Source organism: Octopus bimaculoides, chromosome 5 (assembly GCF_001194135.2).
Source record: "Octopus bimaculoides isolate UCB-OBI-ISO-001 chromosome 5, ASM119413v2, whole genome shotgun sequence".
Classification (NCBI taxonomy): Eukaryota; Metazoa; Mollusca; class Cephalopoda; order Octopoda; family Octopodidae; genus Octopus; species Octopus bimaculoides.
In genome coordinates this window covers 35,839,418-35,860,463 of record NC_068985.1, presented here as the reverse complement: position 1 = coordinate 35,860,463, position 21,046 = coordinate 35,839,418, and the positions used below count along the sequence as shown (strand labels likewise).

Here is a 21,046-nt window from a genome sequence, read left to right as displayed (position 1 = left end):
TCTCAACCCTGTTTGTGTGAATTGTTCACCACGAAATAACAGCCAGAATTCGACACCTGCGAGAAACCATCTGTATCAAGTAGCCCGGCCTGGCATAGAAGCCTCAACTGCACGACAAGTGACTTAGCTCTGCCTCAATGCCTAAACCTCTTATATACAGACTTTCAACTACTGTATACTTTAACTGAGAACTGGTATTTTCTTATCCGTGTTACTGACTCTTTTCTATCCTATGTATCTCTTGCATTCACATACATATATTTGTATACACACTCTTTGTTTACATGATGGCCTGTCTTACATTGTGTTTTATTATGTCGCATTCACACACACACAGACATACAGTTTAATGCTCTAATAAACCTTACTGTTATACATCTTTATCGGTTGAGTCAATATCTTTTCCTTACTAGCATCTCCACGCATTTCACATGCAAATTCCCTATGTTATAGTATTATAATATATTCATATATTTTGTGTCGACCGTGCGACGCGTTAAAAGGAGCCTGTTTCCATTCGTCACCATTTCTCCTTTGGTTCGCATGGTCGTCTACATATATATATATATATATATATATACAGATGTAAAAGTAATATGTATTATACTTCGAATTTGTTTAGCCCATATTTAATATTAACAGTTATATTTCAATTAGGTGTAAATAATCTGAGAAGCATATAAATGTAGAGCTTTTAGCTGATATGCTCCACAGAGATGATCACATTAGTTTGACTACAATACACAAATAAATTATAAGCAATAGGTGAAACAGGGTTTTCAGTTCAAGGTGGAAAGTGTTGGTGGTAGAAGATTTGAAAAGAAGTTATTAGATCAGATCTGAGCATGTAGGGCTTTACAAACACAATATCTAGTCTGAGATAGATAGTTGCTTTGCTGCATACTCATCTCACTCATAACAACATGGTAAAATAGATGCCAAAGTAATGATAAGATTAGTGATGATGACATTGTTTTATTTTTACCTGAATTTTGCAATCGCCAAGTTTTAGTGAATTTAGTATTTGGTGGAACTGACTCTCCTTCTCCAACAGTGACATCTTTGACAAAAGACATGGACGGTAGGCGAATACTAGGTTGTTCAAAATCATAATATGAACAAATTGCAGCTTGCAAATTCCTGAAAAATACAAAATTGAAACTTATGATCTTTAACACAATAATAATGTGAGGTCAATTCATGCATTTCACATTAAGAATAGAAAAGAAAATGTTGAATTAACTCCTTTCTTAAAAGCCTTAGCAATGAAAAGTAATGATATCACAAGATTTGGTAAATAGTCCAGAAAATTGCTGAAGGTGCAAAAAGTGGAGAAAACATTAATGTACCTTTGTCTCAAAACAAAATAAAAAAGAACAAAAACAAAAACAGCACAAACTTAAACAGACATGAGGATTATTTGAAAGGTTTCATTCTTTATAAAAATTTAAAGAAATATTTTCTGTTTATGTAATCTTGACTTGGCTTTGTGAATGAAGGTTGAGAGAAGGGGGCTGGTTCAGATTGACTGCAGGCACACTCATGGCTGAGAGGCCAATGTAGGACAAGAAGGTACAGCCACTGTGGCTGGTCAGGATTTGATGACGTGGTGATGCAGTTCTTCCTCCTACACCTTTTGTCCTTGAGAGTGGCCCTGTGGGTGTTTTCAAAGGAGGAGACAGCATGGTTGATGCTGAGATGCCAAGCATCACAGTCCTCAGCTAGGGTGGACCACCAGCAATGGTCAACGTAACAGGCACCAAGGGATTTTTTCAAGAAGTCTTTTTATCACTTCTTTGATGCTTTACTGTCACAATGGCCAGTGTAGAGTTCACTGTAAAGCATGATCTTGGATAGGCAATGATTCTTCATCCTAATGACATATCCTGCTGACTACAGCAACATGTTCTTGATGCTGGTGACCTCTACCTGTTTAAAGACTTCAACATTGACAGTGCAAAAGCAGCACTGATTGAAGTGCTCAAGGAGTCATACAGATCAGCATGTACAGAGCCATAGTATTAACCCATAGGGGAGTGGTAAATACTATGGCTCTGTACATGCTGGTCATGGCGCCCTTTTTCAGGTGTTTGTTGTTCCACATGCATTTGTACGGCCTGTCAAATGCACTGTTCACCTTTGCTAGTCTGTTGTCTATTTCCCTGTTGATCTTGACATTTGACATAGTAGTGTACCCCAGGTAGGTGAACCAATGAACCATTTTCAATTCAGTCTCACTAATAGTGATGTGAGGAGAGTGATATTCTTCCCAAGGTGCAGGCTGATGGAGTATCTCCATCTTTAAGCTGACTTCAAGCCCAAAGAGCTAGACAGCTTCTGCAAGGCTCTTTCTATATGGGTAACAAGGGCAACATCAGTGGCAAAGAAGACATCTTGAAACGGTTGTCCCAGGGTCTCCATGTGGGCCTGTAATCATTGAAGATTAAACTGGTTGCAATCAAGATGGTCTCTGATGTAGACTCCAACTTCATCAGCAAAATCTTTTGTGACCAGCTTGAGCATCATGCTGAAGAAGATGGCGAAAAGAGTTGGTGCCAGTATACAACCCTGCTTCACTCCATTGGTGATTGGGAGGGCTCTGAACAGTCACTGCTGAGTCTGACTTGACCACAGTGATCTTCATGCAGTTGGATGACCATATTCAGGAAGTTTGAAGGACAGCCAAGTCATTCCATGATCTTTTCACATTCCTTTCTTACTCACTATGTCAAATATTTTAGTCAGGTGAACGTATGTTACATACAACCATTTGTTTTGCTCCTGGCACTTTTCTTGGAGCTGCCTGAGAATAAATACCACATCTGTGGTGTACCTGTTGACTCTGAAGCCACACTGGCTCTCTGGATGGTTTTCTTCAGTGATGGTGGATACCAGTCTGTTCAACAAAATCCTTGTGCTGATTTTTCCTGTGGAGGAGAGCAGAGTAATCGCTCAGTAATTAGAGCAGCCTGACTTTTCCCCTTTGTTCTTATACAGAGTGAGATAATTACATTGTGGAGACTTGTGGTAGTTTGCCCTGCATGCAGCTACAGACAAAGAGCTTGTGAAGTTTTGTATGTAACACTGGACCCCCATGCTTCCAAATCTCTGGTGGGATTCCATCACTTCCTACAGCTTTTCCATTCTTCAGCTGCTTGGTGAACTCTTCAATGGTGGGCAACTCACCTAATTTTGCTTTTACTAATTGTTGGGGAAAACAAAGAATTGCTGATTCCTGGACAGTGCAGTTAGCACTGAAGAAGGCCTGGAAATGTTCTGTCTGCAAGGAGTGCCTGGCCTCTACACTATGTTTTACTCTGGACCTGATGTGAAGAACCATACACCACCTTTAAGGTTTCATAGAAGCCCATGATGTCTCCAGTGTCAGCACACAGCTGACTTCCCTCAGTAAGATTAGTCCACCACTTGTTTTGGACCTTTTGAAGCTTGTGCTGGAGGTTACTGCATACAAGATAAAATGCAGCTTTCTTCTCAGGGTAAGATAACTGAGTTAAGTGGGCCTGATGTGTGACTCTCTTCACCAGCAATACTCAAATGTCCTCACTGTTTTCATCAAACCAGTCTTTGTTTTTCCTTGAAGTGAATCCAAAGACTTCCCAAAATGTCTGCAGAATGACAGTTTCATGTTGTTCCCAAAGTGTTTCAGCAAAGGAATCAGTGAGGACATTTGCATTTTCAAGCTTCAACTGTAGAGCTGCCAAAAATTTTGCTTTCACTTCAGTTGACTGAAGACTGCTAACCTTTAACTTTTTCTTGAGGGCTCATCCTTTCTTTGGTTTGGGTTTAAAGTGGAGCTTGAGTTTGCAGTGAACAAGGCAATGGTTGGGGTAACATTCTACACTGGTCATCACTCAGGTATGCAAGACATCTTTCATATCATGAGGGCGCACTAAAATATAATCAATGAGGTGTTAATGTTTGTACCAAGAATGCATCCAGGTTGTTTTCAAACTGTCTTTCTGCTGGAAGACAGTGTTTGTGATGACAAGTTGGTGTTCTGTGCAGAACTCCAACAGTAAATGCCCATTACTGTTGCAGTTGCCAACACCATGTCTCCAAAGTAATCCTTTCCAGGTTACTGAATCTCAGCCCATTCTGGAGTTGAAATCACCAAGGATTATGACCTTGTCTGCAGGATTACCTTGTAGAAAACTGCACAGATTAGAGTAAAACTTATCCTTTTCTGCAGGATCTGCTTGAAAAGTTAGGGAGTGCATAATGAAGAACATGGCATATTGCTGATTACTCCGTAGGAGGCAAACAGAGAACAACACAATCAGATTGACCTGTTGACAAGTTTTCAAACTTGGAAGTGACAAGTTTCTGATCATGAAGTTTGCACCCAAAAAGTATCTCTCTGTTGTTGCTGGTATGTCTGACCAGGAGAAGGCATATCCAGTGCCATGCTCTTTAGGCTACCTCCCTCTAGATAGTAGACTTCATTGAGAGCAGCAATGCCAACATCTTGACACTTCATATGCAATGTGAAATGATGTTCTGGATGACTGCTATCAGCTGTGTCTAGCATTGTTCTGATGTTCCAACATGTAATGTTAAGTCCTTTCATACCTTTGCAGGTGGGTGTGCATCACTTTGTCCTTGATGTTGTTCGACCACAAGAGAGGATGCCTGTTGACTGCAGTTTGCCACTGGGGATTGCAGGAGACAAGCTTTGTTTAGGCCATCTTTTCTAGGCCCCTCTCCAGATGGAGTAAACAGTGCTGTCCCTAGAAGGCAGCTTGGTCATTCAAGGCGTGCAGAACAATGTTGTGATCACCAGGTCAACATCAGATGACCAATATCCTGAACCACCTACATGCAAGACTAGGACTATAGCTTCCAGTGTTGTCTTCCACTTGCCGTCTACACCTTTTTCCCATTGCTACAGGACTTAGAATAATTGGTGGTTGTGGCTGTGTCCTTCAAGCCTGTGCAGTGAAATATTTAGGTGAAGAGCAGTGTGCACTGAACTGGCCCAACCCTTTACACCCAGGGTTTATTTGCCATGGCCCAGCAAGCTAGGATAGTGACAGCGGGGTCCTCAGGTCAAAGGTTTCACATCAGAGCTTCCTTCTCCTAGCCTCTGGCTCAAAAACCTTCATCAAAAGCACAGGGGCAGTTACCCAGGCTGGGAAATGGTGACTACTGGATGCTACACAACATGTCCATGGACTGAGGGCCTTGGCACATCAAGTCTGTTCAGTACGCTTTGCCACTAAGCCTATTTAACCCATAGATGGAACTCTGATGGGTCCTACCACCCTGGGTCAGAGCAGACCTAGAGTAATGGTGACTAAAGGGTAACTCTATTCTCCCGAGAAACTCAGAACTCGTGAATTGGAGCCTCACCACCAGCTGCAGTTTATTGTCATACCCAGAACTATTTATGTGATAGCATATCAGAAAAGTAGGGCAAAGATGACAGTTTCTTTAACATAAAGTGAGACTAAATACAGCAATTATGATCACACACAAGCATATGTATGTACATGTGCATACATACATATATATATATATATATATATATATATATATATATATATATATATATATATCAGCAGCAGCAGCAATTAACATTCATGTTCCATGCTCACATGGGTTGAATGGTTTGACAGGATCTGACAGAATCAAAGACTGCATCATGCTCCAATGTCTGCTTTAGCATGGTTTCTACAGTTGAATGCCCTTCTTAATGCCAACCATTTTACAGCATGTAATAAGTGCTTTTTTGGCATGGTATTTATCAGCCCTTCAAAGGTTGCAATGCAGCTTGCAAGACTAAGATCTCATTCATCTGAGTGGGGCGACAGGAGAGGGGAGTGGCTTTATCATGAGGGATTTAAATATGAAAAAAGGGGTCAGAAGAGAAATGGTTTCTTATTATAGTGTAGCACATAGCTTCTCCTATTATTCACACACATACTTACACAGATAGGCATAAAAACATACTCTCCATTACATGTATTACCTAGGTTCATACATGTTTATCTACTATATATCTGAGGGCATGTATAAATTACCCAATTTATTACATTCCTTCTGTAGACTACTCTGAAGGTATTTTTTTTACCTTGCTAAGACAAGTATTATTTATTGGTGATATATATACAATAATAGTTTCTTTCCTTTGTCTGTTTCTGGTCAATTTATATACAAGTGATTCATGGTGTCCACAACTGCTATATATTGTGTGGCTAAAGAGCAACTGTTTTCAGTTCAACATCAGCTACTAGGTAACTGGTAGTAGATATTCTATGATTTTTTTTTTGTGGTATTTGAGATTCATTCTTATTTGAGTATTCTCATAGACAAGTGTGGCTGTGTGGTAAGAAGTTTGCTTCCCACCCACATGGTTCCGGGTTCAGTTCCACTGCATGGCACCTTGGGCAAGTACCTTCTACTATAGCCCTGGGTTGACCAATGCCTTGTGAGTGGATTGGATTTGATGGACAAAAACTGAAAGAAGCTTGTTGTATATATGTGAGAGAGAGAGAGTGTGTGTGTGTGTGTGTGTGTGTGTGTGTGTGTGTGTGTGTGTGTGTGTGTGTGTGTGTGTGTGTGTGTGTGTGTGTGTGTGTGTGTGTGTGTGTGTGTGTGTGTCTTTGTATCTATGTTTGTCACTCACCACTGCTAGACAACTGGTGCTGGTGTGTTTATACCCCCATAGCTTAACAGTTCAGCAAAGGAGACCAACAGAATAAGTGCCAGGCTTAATAAAATAAGTACTAGGGTTGATTCATTTAACTAAAACTCTTCAAGGTGGTGTCCCTGCATGGCCACTGTCTAATGTCTGAAACAAGTAAGAGACAAAAGATATATAAACTCCTACAACCAAATATCTGCTGAGTCAGCACTCATTCCCAATTATAAATATCTTGCTTTGATTAACTAAAATTGGTTCACATGTGCGCGCGCGCACACACACACACACACACACACACACACACACACACATACATGTAGACAAATACGGAACAGGTTATTAAAAAGTAATAGCAAAAACAAAGACAAAGAACACTGGCAATTTGGAGATTGGAAATTAGCCATTCAATATAATAATTGTCTGGATTTGGTGACAGAAATCTTTAACTGAAAGGAGAGAACTACTTTTGAAAAGGTAACATTTGGGTTTTATTTTTGATCAGAAGCAAAATAACATATGATTCTGAAATTAAACTGAAATTTTCTTGAAACTGTGGCTACAGAGATTGGTAATCCTAACATCCAGATCTAGGACTCCCTTAATTAAAGATTTTTCATGAAAAGTGAATGACATGTATTTGTCATGGTTGAAGATTTTTGCTGATAGCAACTGAGTGGGTGTATAAAAACAAACAGAAATGGATGATTAAAAATTTGAAGGATTCCAAAGATGAAGAAGTTATAATCATTCAGTCTGTTTTCTTTTCTGATAAAACGTACACAAATAAAATTGCCCATTCAAATGCTCGGCATGATCCATACTCTGCATGTAGGAACTTTGCTTAGAAAATGTCACATGAACCAGTGAATTTAATTTTTGAGATAAAACAGTATACATATGTGGAAGCAGACTACCTGCTATAAACAGACAAGAGAATTTGTTGTGGCTGTTGAAGATAAAATGATATTTGGTAAAGAGCACAGTTATCCGGTGCTCTTGACAGAACTATCAAAGTTTACAAAAGCACATAAAGAATTGTTTCTGTATGTATAATTTGTTTTAGAGCACTAGAAGAAAAGGACATCAGGGACAGTGTAGCAAATGTAAGAACAAAAATTTTATTGAGTTGAATTAAACTTATTTGACAACAGTTTAGAAAGTCATTGAAGGATTTACAAAATTACAAACTTGTCCTTCAAACTGGTAGATTTCCAAGCAAAATGAAAACTGCAAAAGCCATGGCATCACACAAAACTAGGAATAAACACCATTTTACAAATAATAGAGGTTTTTTTCCCCTTTAAATCTCTAAGATATTGGAAAAAGTCAAGATAAAGTCATTGAGAATCACAAACTATGATCTGTCAGTATACATCCAGAATGTTTAGATCAACTTCTTTAGTGCTAATCAAATTAATCAAAGAAATTATTAATTGTATAGATCAAAAAGTACAGAATAGCAGTATTTAAAAATCTAAGAAGATATATTGACATCATTAATGACAATATATCACTTCATAAATTGGAAGATATGGTATCATACAGGTTGCGTTTAATTGGTTGAAAAGATATTTAATAATCAGGTAAAAATTTGTATAGGTGGGTGAGTGTAAATGAAGATGCATAAATATTATTAGTAGAGTAATTCATAGGTCAGTATTAGGATCAAAATGGTTCATTTTGCTTGTAAATAATATATGTAGAGTATCAAATATACTGAAATTTGTTCTATTTGCAAATGACAAAAATGTGTTTTGTCTGGGAAAAATTTACATCAACTTCTGAAGATAGTCACAACTGAAGTGAGAAAACTGAAATGGTGGTTTGACATAAACAAATTAACATTAAATTTGAACAAAACAATGATTATGTAGCTTAGAAATAGTAAAATAAACACTCAAGTACAAGTAATGATAAATAATATCAATACAGAAAGAGTATATATAAAATTAATTTCTGGATGTGATCCAAAATCTACAGGAAACCTTCCCTTTGAACAAGTGAGCATGCTTTAGCAGGTGCAGTTTCATTTGATTCTACTCATAGAAGATGTAAAACTGTTTGGCTACATGATTTTGAGTTTATGTCTTATTAATTGGCAGAAACTAAATTGGAACACATTCACTAGCAAAAGTTTTGTTCAGTCTTGAACATTAGACGGGAATATTATGTGACCAACAACTAAGTCCTGGAAAGAGCCAACAGTCAAAGCACTGAATGGTCGGAACATGTAACAAGAATGGAAGAATCAAGGTTCCCACGACAAGTCTTATCCTGTGAGCTCTCTTCAGAGAAAATATCATGGGATTGCCCTCTTGAAGATACAAAGATCAACTCAAAACAACACTGAAAGCCACAAGCCCAAGATCATACCAACTGGTTGGGTTCCATCACCATTAGAACCAAAAACTTCAAAGCCACCATAAGAGAAAAGGAAGAAATCAAACAAGAGAGAAAGGCTCAACAAAATCAAACTTCTCCTTCACCAATATTACTATGCAGTCAACACCATCGACTCTTCCATGCAAGACAAGATGGCATGGTAATTTGAGAGGAAACTTTAGTCTAAAGAAAAAACCTTGTGTTCATACCATTAAGAGGAGATATATTTCAATCAATGGGGTGAAATTGTGGAATGGTTTGGATGTGGAACTAAACCAAAGTACAAACATTATTCATTTCTAGAAGATAAACAAAAAAAATTGTTTTTAAAAGGTACGGGGGTGAAGAGGGGAGTAATAATGGTTTAAGTTTTATTTTATTGACATCAAGTGGATAATTAGGTTATACATAGAATTGGGATAGCTATGCATACAAATGTGCTGAGTTGTGGATAGAACGGAAACAGTTTATGAAATGTATATATGAGTTAATGAATAAGTTATTAAAAAGTAAGAATAAATTTCAACTCCTTCCGACTCCTTTTTTGAACAGGTTATATTTAATTTGTGTTGGCTTTGAAAATCCATTTAAGTTTGTTCTTTTTATTGTTATTATTATTATTAAAGGCAGTGAGCTGGCAGAATTGTTAGCATGCCAGGCAAAATGCTTAGTGGTATTTCGTCTGCCATTAGGTTTTGAGTTCGAATTCCACTGAGGTCAACTTTGCCGTTCATCCTTTCAAGGTTGATAAAATTAGTACCAGTTACATACTGGGGTCGATGTAATCGACTTAATCCCTTCCCCAAAATTTGAGGCCTTGTGCTTCTAGTAGAAAGAATTATTATTATTATTATTATTATTATTATTATTAGTGGGTTTGTTTGATTCAATAACTTATCATTTGGTTATTTCAATTCAGCGCCCTGAAAGTTGGTCTGAAATCTTGAGCCTAGTGTTGCAACAACACTCACTTTCAGGCAGTATGAAAGCATCTTGTGGCAAGTATTGGATCTTGAAATCATGTACAATCAATGGAAATTCAAAACTTGCCAGTTTCCATGATTTGTTGAACAAAGTTCTGAAGTGCATTGTATTCTCAAACACTCATCGTGAGGATGAATTACACACAATAGATAGAATTATTTCTCCAAAAAGTCAACATACACCCAAATCAAGCCATGAAAAGTCAAACTCTAAAAAGGGTGCACATTTGTCAGCAAAAATGTAATTTTACCTAGTTGAAAAAGAGTAAATTTTAAAATTTAGGATAACAATATAGTAGCAAAGGAATTTGGAAAATTTCCTTTTTTGAAAAACAAAATCTCCTGGTTTTGGGGAGAAAATTTGACATAAGTGTGTCCTTTTGTCAAAAATTTCATCAAAGTGTGGCTTCATGTGAGTCATGGGCATGTCTCTTGCTTTCTAGAATATGGGCAGAAAAGTAGTGTGTCACACTTGAAGAATGAAAAGATTGTACTCCCATATCTCAATTCAAAATCAAAAATACCTCAATTCAAACTCAATTGAAAGAAGACTCAACAATCCTTTTGTAAACAACAAAATGCCAAACATTCACATGGAAAGTATATCCTTGATCAGTGTCATTTTTTTTGTCATATGATACTGTTGAGCAGACTGTGATAAGACAATTGAGGTGACTCAATTCTGGCAACCATGTGTCAGTGGTACCCCTCATAAATCATCTCTTGCTGGCCTGCTGAATGAATGATTTAGAAGGTGTGGATGCATGAATTTCAGCTTCACATCATTTGCTTCCCAATATATCTGAACAGCAATGCCAACCCAATGTCATTCATCATATCTGCAGAGAAGGTAATGAGAGAGAGTTTGATACCACCTGTATTAAGTTTGCAATGAATGCGTTTGCTCTGAAAGTCAAACTCAAAAGTAATACTCTCTGACACCCATTTTATCTTGATTGTGTGGTCCGAAGTTGGAGCAAACTGGTGATAACTTCTGCTGCTTGGAATAGTTTTGTTAAAGCGAATCTTTCAGCGAGTTCATTGCGTGATTCCTTGAATTGAACTTTCACAGAATTCAAACATCTGTTTTGCAGACAGAATTTGAGAAGCAGTTGGTCACTGCAGGCTGGCTCTTGCTGTCAATATTTTCACAGTCCCTCTTATTCCATCACAGAGTGATTTACCATGGCTGGTGGCAAGAGAGTTCCACCCACTGCTAATTGAAAAATCTGTGAGGTGATAACAAAGATTGAGGAAATGCTTGCAATTCTTATACCAAGCAGTACAAACATCTGAAAAATAATGAATGACTTCAATTGTAGGATTCAGCCTTTATGTGACCGGTTGTCTCCTGCAGAACCTTGTGAACAAAACCAATATTATGATCCACATCATCAATGATGCAAATGGAAGAATTGTCAAGCACAGTTTGATTGCGAAAATAGACAACCACAGGATGGAGTGAGCAGTGGATCTTATTCTAGTGGTATCCCTGGATTTTATCTTGCACAACAAATGAATAATTTTCAGTGAAGTCTACTAAAACTATGGTCTCATTTGACCCTATCGGTTTCTTTGAGGTATTTCAAATAAGTTAACTGAGCACGAGCAATGAATGAATGCAAGGTGATTTTGCCAATTTTTTCTGTCAGAAGGTCAATAAATTCTTGAACAGACAGTAACACAGTGACGAGTTCAGTTCTGTCAGTTGTTGTCCATTGCTTAAATTGAATATCATGCCTTGATGATCAAAACACAAACAAACTGAAGAAAAATTATTAAAATCACAAATATGGCTTCCCATTTCATAACAGGGAAACATTATGCTGTCCAAAATGAATGTTTACACATGATGAAGTGACAATAACACAACTTAAACCAACACCAGAATCAGCTGTACTGACATTACCATTGTGGGAACAGAATTTGAAGAAAACAGGAAGTGACAATTTCCTCTGATTTCTGTGTTTCCTGTGATAGTGGTTGGAAAATAGTGGTTTGTAACTTCTGATGTCTAAAGCGTACCATTGAGATTTTTCATACACAAATAAAAGATGATGCCCAGTTTATGTGCAAAACGTTTTAAACCTAAAAGGATTTGGGCACTTCTGGGAATTTGGCTTTCAGTACACAACAGTGTTGGGGGAAAACAGTGAAGTGTTTTCATTTTGATTCAAGAAAACAAGCACTTCACCATGAGAAATACACTCTTTTCTCTTCAAATTTAGATTCAGCACCAAACAAAATGGTCAGGTACAAATTTCAGAAAAATAGTCCATGTGGATTGAAAGTTATTACATTATTTGTTGTGGCATTGAAATTCAAGATGGCTGCCACCAGCCTAAAATGGATGATTTGAGCCAAAATTTCAAATCGTCATATCTTTTGAACCATTGGGAGTTGGGGCTTGAAAGTTTGCACTTTTTCTGTTCTTAGGAACAACTGGTCAAAATTTGGTGAAAATCTGAGATGTAGGGTTTCATGCCTGTCCCACATTTATATGAAATTACCGAAAAGGATATGCATGGCTACTACAGAATAAGCCAAGTGGAGTAAACAGCAAAACCACAACTGAAAATTTTTAATTAAGTGATATGTTTAAAAAGCTGTAAGTAACTGTTAAAACTAAGAGTTCATTAATATAGCAAATTATTTTAGAGAAGATAGAGGTTTTTAACCAGAGTAATGGGAAAATCCTAGATTGAAGCTTTTACATAGTTATAAATGTCACAGTGAAAAAATTTAGAGATTGCTGAGGAACTACCTGAGATGGAGGAGGGATAGAATTTAAGCTTCAATGAGTAGGGTACTGTTAAATTAGGTGTATGTAGCGGTGGTGGTAGAGGTCACAATATATAACTTACAGTAAAGATATAATTTCTTTTAAAGTTACTTTCAACTAAAGAAAATTTATCATTCTTAACTTCACAATACTATTTACAACATGGTATAGCATTTTTAAAGTTAATTTCTCAACTTGTGTTTCATTGGGTTAAACATAACATAATTTGAATATCATTTTAATTTCAGGTACAATGACTAAGGAGAAAATACTGGACCACTGACCTCATGACCAAAGTTCAATCCCAGAGTTATTGTGGTATATCCAAGCAATTCTGAGAGATTAACACTAGGAAGAGCATCTGGCAAATCAAATTCTCCCACAAACAATACACAAAACAACGTGACAGATTCACTGGGACAATAAACACTGAAGATGTACAGAAAACAGATTCCATCACATACCAGGGGAAGAAACTAGAAGTAGTTAATAGCTTCTACTACCTAGGCGACCAAGTGTGTAGTGGGGGTGGTTGCTCTGAGAGTGTAGCAACTAGAGTAAGAATAGCCTGGGCAAAGTTCAGGGAGCTCCTACCTCTGCTGGCAACTAAGGGCCTCTCACTCAGGGTGAAAGGTAGACTGTATGATGCATGTGTGTGAACTGCCATGCTACACGGCAGTGCAACATGGACCATGAATACTGAGGAGATGCATAGGCTTGAAAGAAATGATGCTAGTATGATACGCTGGATGTGTAATGCCAGTGTGCATACACGACAGAGTGTAAGCACTCTGAGAGAAAAGTTGGGCATAAGAAGCATCAAATGTGGTGTGCAAGAGAGGTGACTGCGCTGGTATGGTCATGTGTTACATATGCATGAAGACAGCTGCGTGAGTAAGTGCCACTCCCTAACTGTAGAAGGAACCTGTGGAAAAGGTAGACCCAGGAAGACATGGGATGAGGTGGTGAAGCATGACCTTCAAACATTGGGCCTCACAAAGGCAATGACAGGAAACCGGTACCTTTGGAAATACGCTGTGATTGAGAAAACCCGGCAACTAATGTGAGATCACAGCGTCTAACTCTGTTAAGAATATTCCTGATGTGTCAGGCAATATGATATGCTTGAGAAGACCTGTTGAGTCAAGTAAAACCAATATTATAGCTGGAGCCAGTGCCTCCTGATTGGCTCCCATGCCAATGGCACGTAATAAGCACCATCCAAACGTGGTCAATGCCAAGTCTGCCTGATTGGCTCCTGTGCCGGTGGCACGTAAAAAGCACCAACCAATCGTGACTGATGCCAGTACCCTTTGACTGGCTCCTGTACCGGTGACATGCAAAAAGCACCATCTGAATGTGATCATTGCCAGGCCTGCCTGATTGGCTCTTGTGCTGGTGGCATGTAAAAAGCACCCACTACACTCTCGGAGTGGTTGGCATTAGGAAGGCATCCAGCTGTAGAAATCTGCCAGACCAAATTGGAGCCTGGTGCAGCCACTGGCTCTCCAGACCTCAGTCAAACCATCCAACCCATGCCAGCATGGAAAATGGATGTTAATCAATGATGAAGCAGAGGAGGTGCATTCAAAAAGTATCTGACTTTACTTTTTCCTTTCAAAACTAATGCCACATGGGTAAAATCCTTTGCACAGTCCAGCAGGTCCTGAGTGGTTTCCATATGGAGTTGCTTCTGCTGCTCCACCAGCACCTCGGGGATGAATTTCGCCAACACTCTCTGCATGCACAAATCCTGTTAAAATGGAATGCACTGATCCTGTGTTTATTCCCACTTCATGAGCAATTTCCTCGATTGTTACATAATGATCTTCCATGACTATTTGCCAAACCTCAACCAGCAACTCGTTTTGGCTTGTGGAGCCATGTATGAAGTGTTTGTACCACTCCCTGATCTGAGTTCTACCCATGGCATCATTGCCAAAAGCCTGCTGAATCTTCTGGACGGTTTGAGTGTCAGTATCACCAAGCTTTTGGCAAAACTTGATGCAATATCTCTACTCGATGCATTTCGTGAATATGAAAATCTGATAAATGTGCACTACACGTCTGTACTCTTGACAAACAGCCAGGTACTAACGCAGCCTACCAGTGCAAACATTTTCATGCATGCACAGGAAGGGTGGCATCACCTCCCAACTAAAGCATTTTACCCACATAGCATTAGTTTTGTGGAGAAAAAATAAAGTCAGATACTTTTGGGATGCACCTCATATGTACATCATCATCATCATCATTTAACATCTGTCTTCCATGGTAGCATGGGCTGGACAATCTGACAAGCCAGAGGGTAGCAGCAGGCTCTAATGTCTGCTTTGACAAGGTTTCGACAGTAATACCAACTGCTTTACAGATTGTACTGAGTACTTTTTTCATGATGCCTCCATCATAAAGTTATGAAGTAACTTGCAAGACAAGAGCCCCTTAACAGAGTGGGGGTGCAGTATTGAGGAAGGTGACTTTGTGCCAGGTGTTGAGAGGCTAAAGTACAATACAGGAACAAGAATAGTCTTATTACAGAGGAGATACGTGGCTACCCCAGCATGAAAAGGAGAAAGGGTAGAAAATAGGAGTAAGGTCAGGGTAAAGGAAATAAGTGGTCATACATAAAAAATCAGTGGGTTGGAGAGCAACAGTAAATAAAACTATAGATAAATGTGAAATAGGGAGATGTGAAGTGTGGGGGAGATATGCACAATGACTGAGGTGGAGGTCAGAGACGAGTAAGTGTGGATATAATGACAAAGAAAGGGAGAAACATTGATAGCAGATATGAGACAGTGTCCAGGAGAAAAGAGCATTCAATGGAAATAAAGTTGAAAGAGATGATGTTGGAATGTGAAGAAGGAATGTGAAGTGGTTCTAAGGCAAGGGATAACTTGCAACACACAAAGAGGGGTGGAATATTTGCAGTTTTGCTCTCATATCATAATAACAGCTGAGGAAATAGTGCCACACTTTGAAGAATGATGGAGGGATGGATGTTATAAAGATGAATTCTAGAATCAGGTACAGATTGGATGTTGGGGCATAGACATTGATGAGATGCTTTTAGGACCTCAGTCTTTTGTTACCTCCTTCGTCAGATTCAACGACCTGGGGTCAGTCTTTACTACTTCATCCCATGTCTTCCTGAGTCACCCTCTTGCATGAGTTTCATGCACATTAGTGATCAGCACTCTTTTATGCAACTATCTTCATTCATATGCATCATATGACCATAGCAGCAGTTTTCTTTCTTGCACACTACATCTGATACCTTATACCAATTTTCCTCTCAACACATTTGCATTTGGTCATACACACACACACACGCTGAATGAAGACAGCTGTGTGAGGAAGTGCCACTCCCTAACTGTTGAAGGAACTTGTGGAAGAGGTAGACCCAGGAAGACATGGGATGAGGTGGTGAAACTTGACCTTCGAACATAGGGCCTCACAGAGGCAATGACAGGATACCGGGACCTTTGGAGATACGCTGTGATTGAGAAGACCCGGCAACTAAATTCACAGCCCATATTTCACTACCATATAATATTGCTATGCACTTACACATTTGAGAAGGATTTAAATTTTCTAAAAGCCTGTAATATTAAATATGGTTGCTCATCTTACCAAATGAGATGAAAGAGGTAACAAAAACTTCTAAACATGAAACTTACTGATCCTGATTCAACTTCAAAGTTTCTTTTCATTCTAAGGTCAGGCAAATTTATAACTGTTAAATGTTATTAGTACATATATTTTTTATTTAGAAAGTTTTATACTTTAAAATAAGACACCTTAAAATTATTTATTTCCTTCTTGAAGAGCCTATGAATTTTTATATATAGCATTTTAAAATATGTTTATTGATCAATGAGTAAATGTATAAGATAACAGTTGTTATTTAATGGCTTTAATCATAGACAAAAAAAAGAGAAGCATAATATTTTGTAGTTCCTCAGAGACTAGAAGAAAGCACAACTCATAGGTTGTGATAGTTGAAAGTGAAGTGTCACAATATTCAGACCTGTCCTGAAAACTTACAACAGAATTGACTCTGCAAAAGGTATCTAAGGGCCAGGTGGTAGTGTTAAGCTGCACAACAGATTCAGTTCACTACCTAGTTTTATATTGAAAATTTGAGAGAAATAACAACCCTAAAAAAAAACTGGAATTTGAAAGAGTGGTTTCCTTTAATAATTTCACTGTCACACACAATCTATTTCTGAAGAATACAAAGTTAAAACTTTTGCAATCTAAAAATATCAGAGCTTTACAATTGATGATGGCCTGTCATGTCAATCATATATTTCCAGCACAGTCAATGTGGCATGCCAAAGGTTGAGTTTCTTTAAGGTCAAAAATATATTAGCTCTGAATAGTTACTGACACAAGTATGTCCCACATTAGCCATCACCATCATCATTTTTGTCTCTTCCACATTTGCATGGGTTGAACATATCTCAATGCCATCTACCAGACACAGAAGCATTCACTGTAACCCATTGATACACAATGATGATGACCTCTAGTAAAATGGTTCCTGCATCTCTGAGCATGCAAACTGTAACTTTCCTATCCAAACACACTTGATGCAGCAACCTCAGCTCCACTCATTTCTGATGTTCAGTAAAACCTGTATTAAACGTTTTCCCATTTTCATACCCCGGGAACTGTACAATGAAATAATCTGTATTTGAATCTAGCATCCACCTTGAATCTACATTAAGTTACATGTGTTTTTGTAATAACTGTCTTTTATATATATATAAAATCAATCTTAAAAGTTATATCCTAAGGAATTCCAATTGCTTTATGTCCTTGCCACAAAAACTGAATCTAAATATGATTTAGAATAGTACCACACGACTAAAATGTGTGAAATGAAATAAAAATAGTCAATATTGAAGAGAAAAACCTTCCAATAATCATTTTTTCAAACCGTTCAAGCTTTGAAAGAGATTCAAAAATTCTATATGTGAACTATAAGAACAAAAGTACGAATTTGTGTGCTCCATACACACAAATACCTGGTACTTTATTGTTTTCACAAACGACTGAAGCAACTGGATCAAGATCTAGGATAAATAATACAAACAAGTGATTTGACAGCCAAAGTCGATCGGTTTACTTATATAACGGGCTTTATTTTCTCCAAAAAGATGGAATAGATTTGGTTACATTTTGAGAATTTTACGCTTAAACGAACAATGTCTGAAAAGCCATCACGCTTTACTCATCATATTTTTCCCTGGTATAACGAAAACTTTATCGCAAAGCAGGATCTCCTTCACTCAGGTGGGCATTAGAGCTAAGAAATTATATTTCTGAAACTAGAAACATTTCTACATATCGTTTCTAATTCAAGTGTTTAGAAATTTATTGTGAATATGGTTATGGTCTACGAAACGGAGGGCAGATAAATGTTGAGGGACACAACGAAGCTTTTAATAATACACTTACTCAAGTAGGAAAATACAGAAAACAAAAGACAAAGTAAAAATAGAATTGCAATATTTAAATTAAGACAGCAATAATACAGGAGAATAGAATAACTGAATACCAAAATGGGAATCGGAGGTTGGGGAAGATGATGTAAGAAAACTCTACAGTGAACTAACTATAAAATGGTTATAAAGACGGGGACCCATTTACTTGTATTTTAATTTGTAGTTCGAAAGCTTATTTTAGGTCGTTTGTATAACATCATGATATAAACAACATGCATGATGGTTTCATAAAACATCAATAATAATCATGGAGGTAAATATAATTAATAAATAAACAGGAAATTATGGTTTGTACATGAAATTACAAAAACAAACAAAAAAATAGTGAAAACAACTGTATGATAACGAAATACTGCTTAAATGCAAAATTTAGGATTCATAACTCTAGATAAATATAACTTTAGAGTGACGAAAATGACCAAAAAAAAATTATAGAACTTTATTTCATTGTATAAACATAGGAATTTAATAATAAATAACCACGAGATTTGTTAGATACAAAACATTTTAAGCCAATTATTTAATGGTAACGTAAACCACATAAAATTTCATTTCAGCAGAAAACTAGAGTTTAAAGGTAACAAGTCAGATTCGAATAAATAAGTATAGGTTTAACATTTTAAAGGAAAATAAACAATGATCATTTGTCTTGATTGTGATCAAGTATTTAAAGTGGCAGGTCAGGAAGTATCAACAAATGAATATTTTTTCACTAAATTGGGTTTTATCGAGTCAAACAAGCTTGTCTTTTAACGAAGCAGAGAATGTGTTGCGTAGAGGCCTAGCTACACAAAATCACGAGCAACGCGATATTTTAGGTTATAACATTTAATATATTTACAAAAGAGTATAATCATATATAAATATTTGACATGTAATCAGTAACAACATATTGAGATAGCTTGAAATGTCATGAGAAGTATAATGTTTACAACAACAATGTATGTTGAGCAGGCGAGAGGGCCAGGAAAGGTTGGCTGCAAAATGTGTGTCGTTATAGTATGAAATAAAAATGGGAATGTCACAGAAATAAATCAGTAACAAAATACTAACTCACCAATTGTTCATATCAAGGAAGAAAGCACAGCCTGCAGCATTTAACTGGTCACCCAGTAGTTTCTGGAATTCGGCAATAAGCACCTCTTTATCAGTCGTCCCCATAGAGCTGAACTGTTGTAGTAATTTCCCGTCCAGTTCGTTGTCCTCGTCCCCCATTTTTCTGAGTGATTTTAGTTGTATAAGTAATTTTGGAGGATGTTTTGTCGTTCTTAAACCTAAATATGGTAATTGATAAACGCCAGGAATATGTCAGTGCTTGTTTGTGTTCCTCTGTAGACTGGATTGTGTGTTTTTATGTACACATACACATTACACATGGACTTGAATTAAGTGAAATAGTCTCATTTCGTTTCCACTTTACGTATTCCCGTTCAGCGTTCTAAACGAAAGGTATAACATCTAGAACGATGAAATACAGTATTAAAATGATTCTAGTGCTTGGTTAGTAGTTCGTCTTGCCGTCGTCTCGATCTATTATTGTTGTTACTCAACTGATAGTAGTAGTGGTGGAGTTATCGCCGTCGTTGTAGTTCTGGATTCCAAAGTAACAATTCCCACCACTGCGTATGAACAGTTTACATTCTCAATGTTTTCCTTTCCACCTACTCAGTATTGTTTAGTTTATAGAATCAGAGGAAGTGTTAAAACACAACAAACTGAAGACAAGGATAATATATTAAAACTGAGGTCGAAAATGATGTTTCAAAACCGAATTCTTAGAATATATAAACGAAAACTAAAAAAATAAAAAGTAAAATCGGTCGCGATAATTTACTTTTCAGTCACCAATATTCCACTGTTTGTGTCCACAAAAAAAAACCTATCTCCTTTCCTTGTCAACTTAGAGGCCAATAGTAAATATACTAAACACCTACACGTGTTTGAATACATTGACATTATTTACATTGAAACTTCAGGCTAGACATCTATGATCAGCTATTATTTCGGACAACCAGTTCACTGAACTTTTTCCTATTCTAGAAAAATATAGTTTATTTTAAATATTTTCTTCTAGTTTTGTCCAATCTATATTTGTGTTTTAATATTTCATCATATACTTTTCCTCTCACTGTCAGTTCCCTCCTCTTTACTTTATTATATCGAGGCTCCAGTTTTAGGTTATTTTTGCAGGTTTTAAACCGTTCCTAAGTCTGTTTCCTATGTTGCCTAAGAGGGTTAGGTTGACGGGCCATTACTACAGTTTAAACCCTGCTTACCTTACCTCTCTGGCAGTAGTTTCCCATTAGATTTTTAGAAAAATTATGTAGGCTGGTTCTATGCATATACTTTCTTGTTTTCTTCTCCTTCGCTCAGTTCTATCCTACAAGTATGATAGTTAGGACATTGTCGAACATCCATTTCAAGACCCGAAACGAGTGCTTGGCTATAATGACGTCACAAAACTTTCGGCGCATGCTCTCTGACTATATTGTTGGTCCATGAAAGTGTCATGTCAGAAGCTTCTGTTTCTCAAGAAAAATGTTCTACGTCTAAACTTTGCCAACATATTTATAGATCTTTCGGTTCTTGTTCGAAGATATATAGCTAGATTTCGAACTCTTTCCATAAGATATTTTGCAATATCTAAAAACAATTTTTATTTTACACAGTTGAACGAAATATATACTCCATTGTTAAATTCTTTAGTTTCTACAATTTATTG

General features: G+C 37.3%; 1 protein-coding gene across 5 annotated transcripts in view; it reads right to left on the bottom strand.

Annotated features, from left to right (window-relative positions):
* Window positions 1-20,779, bottom strand: part of LOC106876229 (protein ILRUN) — a 44,122-nt gene extending 23,343 nt beyond the window's left edge. For all 5 annotated transcript variants that reach the window (XR_008264240.1, XR_008264242.1, XR_008264241.1 and 2 more), the window contains exons 1-2: window positions 19,382-20,779; window positions 986-1,140 (exon numbers count right to left, since the gene is read on the bottom strand). Coding sequence is in view for 1 of the 5 variants with exons in the window: in XM_052968309.1 (XP_052824269.1) it covers window positions 986-1,140; window positions 19,382-19,539 (313 nt within the window). In the remaining 4 variants the exon portion in view is untranslated. The remainder of the gene's footprint in view (window positions 1-985; window positions 1,141-19,381) is intronic.
* Window positions 20,780-21,046: the final 267 nt, after the last annotated feature.